At 39.1% G+C, this 6399-nt stretch overlaps 1 protein-coding gene across 1 annotated transcript; it reads right to left on the bottom strand.

The window, feature by feature from the left end:
- Window positions 1-239: 239 nt before the first annotated feature.
- eral1 (Era-like 12S mitochondrial rRNA chaperone 1) lies at window positions 240-5929 on the bottom strand. Its single transcript, XM_034114225.1, has 11 exons — window positions 5712-5929; window positions 4543-4701; window positions 4293-4420; window positions 4133-4210; window positions 3995-4041; window positions 3840-3901; window positions 3580-3692; window positions 2705-3010; window positions 2085-2234; window positions 1413-1493; window positions 240-601 (listed from the first exon to the last, which is right to left on the bottom strand). Exons 1-11 carry the CDS (start codon window positions 5815-5817, stop codon window positions 479-481), a joined length of 1353 nt encoding a protein of 450 aa, XP_033970116.1. The 5' UTR covers window positions 5818-5929; the 3' UTR covers window positions 240-478.
- Window positions 5930-6399: the final 470 nt, after the last annotated feature.

Here is a 6399-nt window from a genome sequence, read left to right as displayed (position 1 = left end):
TAGAATTAGAACTTGGATTATTAAGTTAGGGGGGTTTTGATATAGTTTTGCTTTTCTCAAACACAGAACCTATTTCATTTACTTCATCCAGACTTCTTTCGTCAAGGTAACAGGGTGAGTAACTGATATACAAATGATTATTTTGTGGGTGTAGTAGTCCTTAAATGGCACTTTACCGATGATGTGTAAGTTAGTAAAGGCACTCCTTAGTTTTCTAACACCATAATAACAGCAACTTATAGGGTACAAATCTTTAATAGTATCTTCTGAGACTGCATGAAAGGTTGCTGCTGATGCAGGTAGACAGAAGATGCAATTTCAACAGTCCTCTTTCTCTCCTTCAAACAGGTCCATGTCTTCATACAGCTCCACTCATGAGCAGAGTCCTCTCTTTAGTTCTATCTTTTCATGTCCGTCTTTGCGTAGCCAAGAGGCATCTTAAATCCAGCAGGATCTGTTTCATGTGCTTCCACCCTCCTCAGACCTTCAGCTTGGCAGTGAGCTTGAGCCTCACGTCTCTCAGGAAGACTCGGCTCAGGTCCTCTCCGGCCTCCTTGGCCATGCGGCTCACCATCTGGCCCCCGGCCCCGATCAGCATCCGCTGTGGAGAGAAGACGCACAGCCGTGTCAGGGAGCGGTACATATTGGGTATCTGAGTAATGCAGGTTTGAAAGACACAAATAAAAAGGACCCTGTGGAAAATAGTATTATGATATCTGAAGATTTACCAAGAAAAAGGATATTGGGTTCAAACAAATACAGCTGTTCTTTTTTATGCAATTTCTATAAAATAGCCATAACCTGTTTCACCCTGAAGCATTCTAAAAGACTGCAGTGACCTCCAACATATATATTTAATATTCATTGTTGTTCACACAAGAAAGCTTGACAAGATAGCCTTCTCTCAGGAGATATTCATAAAATAAATGATATTTCGATCCCTTTGTTGACTCGTCCTTGTGAGTTGAATGGAAGAGCTGAGGAAAGGTCTGAGTCAGTCTTCTTAAAGGTCACTGGCCTTGAAACATTTCAGCACGGCAGATGTAGCTTCAAATATTCCTCACATCAAATATGTATGGTTTGAAAGGCTGCTCAAATATTTACAAGATAAAAACACACGGCAAATGCAGGCCAAATCAAATCAGAGGCCACCAGAGAGGCTGCAGGTGGAGGAAAAGATTTCATTTCCCTGAAACAGGCCAGGCATCTTAAAATAGTCAATCTAGTTTTTTCTACCTTATTCATTTTACACCTGACATTTATTTGCCAGCTTGTGTCATTTGCCTTTTAAAGCCAAGTCAAATCAAATGTATGCTAAACTTAATCAATACTTTCAATATGCATCTATACATAGTGTTTTTAATGAGATACTTCCCATCTTCGAAACCAAGAAATGTGTGGAGAGCACTTACCATGTGATTGTCTTTCATGACATAAAGTTTCACAGAAATATCCAGCTCTCCATTTTCTCCGTCGCCCCAGAATTCAATAGACTGAAACAGAAAGATTAAAATATTGTAGAGGACATAGTGATTTTCCTTCAGGTTCATATTTGTACTTTGTGCCTCTACTGTGACATGTTTCCATGCTTTAATGTTCAAAAAGCTCTTTATTTTTCTCACAGCACCTCTTTTCCCCCTCTGAAACCAGAGCCCAGTCTGCTCTGATTGGTTAGCTGGCTGGATCTGTTGTGATTGGTCAACCATTTAAAGATGTCCCACCTCTTAGCTAATCACATACAATATGTTGGTGCACTAGCCAATAGCAGCGCGAGTGTTACACAGTGGTGTCACTGTTTTACAAAAGTAAAAGTACTGAGGTTGTGTTAGCCGTGCAAGATATTGCTTCCATTAAATACATTTATCATCAGCACCAATTGGACATACACAAAACAAGTATTGACAATTGTAAATTGAGAAATTGTACAGTAGCAGTAAATACAGACGACAAACAATGAAAACAATCCCAAAGTGTGAAATGGCTGAATCCAAGCACATGTCAGCTTTCAGTCATCCCCAGGATCAGTGCAGAGAGATGTGATGGTGTAGTCAGATCTCTGTCTATCTATCGGTAAACTGGTTCACCTGTGTGATGGAGTAGGGCACTTCCTGTGGCAGATACTCCAGAAGCTTCTCTCTGATGGTGTTGGTGCAGATCTGCTCTGGAGTCTGGTCGGTCAGGACTTCACTGTGGTACTGCCACGAGCCGGGCTTAGCCGCAACCATAAAGTAGTTCTACAACATTTAGATAAAAGCATGGTTATTATCAGTAAATAAAAGAAAAGGAAAAAGATATTACCTTAAACAAAAGTAGTTAAATTAAAATGTCAAATAAAGGATTAAATAAAAATAAATTAGAATAAAAATATGTATACAAACATTATAAGTAAAAAATGTGCAATAAAAAACTTAAATAAATTAAGGATATTCATATAAAACATACAGAGAAATAAGTAAAATATCCAATAAAAGATCAAATAAAAATAATAAATTAAGAAAGAAATAAGAAGTAAAAATGTGCACATTGTACTCCAATATATACAGTGGTGTATTCATATGATATTATAAGGGTTTTGCTGCTGATGGTGAACTTATATCTTTATAAAGTGTAAAAATACAATAATTTATGATACAACATGCATCCTGTCCTCCAGATGGGCCTGCCTGGGATATCACTGTTTAACCTGCCATAATAGAATGTGTACCTTCAGTGTGTCAACGTCCTCTTTGTCCACAGAAGACAGCATGAAGACGTCCTTGAAGTGAGCCCAGCCCTGCTGACTCCTCAGAGCCTTCAGCTGCTCTCTGCTCAGAGCAGAGCTGGGATCAGCGTCTCCTTCCAGCCCCGCGGTGTCCTCGTCGGGCGATGGCTCTGGCTGCCTCTTGGAACTCTTTTCAGCCTCCGGAGGCTTGATCACTGTCCTGACCTGCAGCTTGCGTCCGTTCACTACTCCACATGTCAGCTCTGCTGTGATGTCCAGCAGCCGGTGCTTAGTCTTCAACAGGTCCACCTGAGACACATGGGGGCATCAGTGAAGACATCAGGAAGACTCCTCAGTGCAGGTTAACATTCATTTGAATGTTCTGGGATGTTGGCAAGGAAAGTCTGGTGATATTCTATATTCTTCTTCTTCTTGTCAACAGATCCTAATTCTACAGAAGTATTACCCATGTATCCAAAGTACAGTATCTTCTTCCTGTATGTCATAGAGCCTCTATTGTATTATTACTATAACAATACTTGTTACTATTACAACACATCAGTAAGTCGCACTGGGGGACAGGTGTCATCATTTCCATTTTCATTAGCACTTTAGTTTATATTCCCATACGCCTTCCTGCTGCATACACTCATTAGAGCTCGAAATGTATTGATTTGCACTTGAAAATAGTCCCCAACAAATGCACCATTTAATTTAATTAAGTTTGTTGAAAGATACGGTGACCAACTGTTTAATTTAGCCCTTTGAAAAGAACAATCAGTAATCAATAAATGATATCCATGACTTGCTGTCAATATGTATTACTTTAGTAGCATTTAACAGGCTTGTAATGAATGTGTCATTCTGTGGAAGAGTACCTTATTGAGCACCAGGATTGCAGGGATGTCAGTGTGCTGGGCCAGGCATTTGAGCACCTCGAAGTCGATCCTGCCGCACATCCATCGGTCGGACACATCCACCAACACCACCACTGGAAAACGGACACAATAACAAACACTTGGAACTCAGCACTGTTTTTTTATTCTTAAATGGTAACTTTGATAAATGATGGAATCATAAAGAAAGGTGCCCCTCAGGTCCGACTTATAAAAAGGTTCAGAGTTAATTTACATCATACCTATGTCTGCTTCTTTAACCGTGTTCCAGGGATCCTCAAGCAATGCCTTCTCCAGATTATGTCTGTGGAAACAGAGCAGCCAATCATATTACATTTTATGATACAACTGGATGTAGATTACAGACTTTAAAAATATAAATAAAATAACAAAGCACCTTTTGGCCTTTGATACAGTAGTGAGACCAGGAGTGTCCAGTAAGATCTACAAAACAATACACAAATGGGTTAATGTTTTTTTTTTTTTTTTTAGAATGGCATTAAATATAACAATAGAGACATGAGGAAGGTCTTACTATCTGTGTGTCCTCCTCTGTCAGGACGCCCACGGCCCGTGACCGTGTAGTGTGTACTTTCTTGGACACGGCAAACACCTTAAAGAAATGATTACTGACTTTAGACATTGAACACCTCCTTCAGATGAATATCAATGTACATGTTTTAAAAGACACATACCTTTCTTCCAAGGAGCTGATTGGATAATGTGGACTTCCCAGCATTGGGGGACCCTATGAGGGCCACTTTCAAAACCTTTGCATTTTCAGGCTGATCTGGATGTCTCATTAACAAGGATAATTGTTCAGCTGAAAACACACAAAATAAATCATTAGAGAAACAAAGAAGGGATTTATAACTTTGGATTTGCGACAGAATGGCGTCAGCAGGAGTTTATCAGATGAGTTCAGGGATGTAAATCTCTGATTACCGTTGTCTGGTAGAACTGACGCTGGCAGGCGATAAGAACTGCCGTCTGCCTCCACTGCTTTGCCTTTCATCAGTCTGTTGAGAAATGCATCTGATGTAATAAAACAAGCAGGAGTGAAGATAAATCCGTTCCTCCGTCCTCTGCTGCAGACAGCGTTTCCTGTGAACACATAAAAACATTTCCATCACTTCTCTGCCAGCAGGGCTGCAAGGTTACTCATTCATAATAAGCCCTTGGGTGTTATTATGGCACAGTATAACGATGCGTTCGTAAATGCGTTCATAAAAGTAATTACAGAACCCAATCAGATTGAGTTTAGAAATAATGGCATGCCTTCATGCAAGTCTGCATGTAGGACAGAGTTATACAGAATAGTTTTTGATAATCGTTTAATTGTTTAAAGCAATTTTCTATGTGGCAGAAAATGTTTATTTCATCCTCTTGTGATTGGAAAATGTGCTGTTTTTTACTGCTTTATGGTATATTAACATGAATTGATTTGGGTTTTGGTCCCACAAAAAACGAGAAATGTATCATACTTGGACTTTCAGAAACTGATATGGACATTTTTAACTATTATGACATTTATTAGACCAAATAATTAATTCATTAATCAACAAATTAATCGAAAATGATAATAAATGTTCAATACATTTTCCTTTTGCTCACATCTTCCAAATTGTTGTCAATATTGTCCTTGAAGACTTGTGATACACTTACCAAATGTATTTTTTATCAAATTAAATGTTAACAGAGTTAAGTAACAATGTGTAAAACATATTTTGAATGCAGGCGGAGTTTAAATTCTGCCTGTCACTCATGAAGCATTTTGCACATACATGGAAGTCACAGTTGTAAAAGTATCCCTGAAATGGAAAATCACACATTGTTCACCTACTCTCCATTATTGTCATGTATTCTACCTGTACCATGTTAATGAAACGTCTCCTCGGATGAAACAGGTGTTATTGATGGAAAAAGCATTAGCTAACAGCCTGTGCCTCAACAGAGCTAAGAGATGCCTGATTTATTGGGTCGCCCTGATAAACGTCATAGTACGCCTATAGGCTGATATTCTAAATACACCATGCTTAACTAACACCCTAATACACTTCCTTGCTAGAAAAATACAAATAAAAGAGCAGCAGAAAGCCTTGTTTTTGACTAACCGGCTGTTAGGAACCATGTCGCACTTTCCTGTCGAGTAGTCCCGAGGAGCAGTCTCGAGACGAGCGAGGAGTCTCTAAGAACCCGCGAGCACAATCTGAGCGCCATGGAGCTTCAGTCACTGTTACTATTATATTTCAGATAATATTACACTATTCATCGTTTCAGAGGTGAGCGCTGCTTGTTCACATTGCCATTACAGGGGGGAACCATGTTGTTTTGACCAAAGAAAAACGTCTTCCGCTTTAAAGAGCTTCTCACAGAGTGTCGTGTGGAAACTACACCGCCCCCTGGCGACCACTGTGTCAACTACAACATGTTATTTCACCCTGCATACTGTCTGGTAGAAGGATCTGTATTAGCCTTTTAAATTGACAGCAATTACAGAGAAGCAGTTATGGCAATACAAATATTGGATCTAACACTCCCTCCAACAGCGCACATTGAAAAAGGAAATCATGCAAGTAAAAGAAACACGAGAATATCAAAGATAACATAGTGCAAGTTCAAGATTCAAATATTTAACTGATTTAGTTACATAGTAGAACAGTGTAGTTGGTGGCAATGAAAGTCTTAAAATCTTCAGTCCCCTCAAATAGTGCAAAAATAAAATAAACTTTACACATACAATTAAATGAGGATGTAAAATAGCGTAAAGAAATAGTGCAATTAAAATAAAGGTGCAAGTGC

This window comes from Trematomus bernacchii, unplaced genomic scaffold (genome assembly GCF_902827165.1).
Source record: "Trematomus bernacchii unplaced genomic scaffold, fTreBer1.1, whole genome shotgun sequence".
In the NCBI taxonomy this organism is placed as follows: Eukaryota; Metazoa; Chordata; class Actinopteri; order Perciformes; family Nototheniidae; genus Trematomus; species Trematomus bernacchii.
Note: the sequence above shows the minus strand (reverse complement) of the source record. Positions and strands in the feature narration are given on the sequence as shown.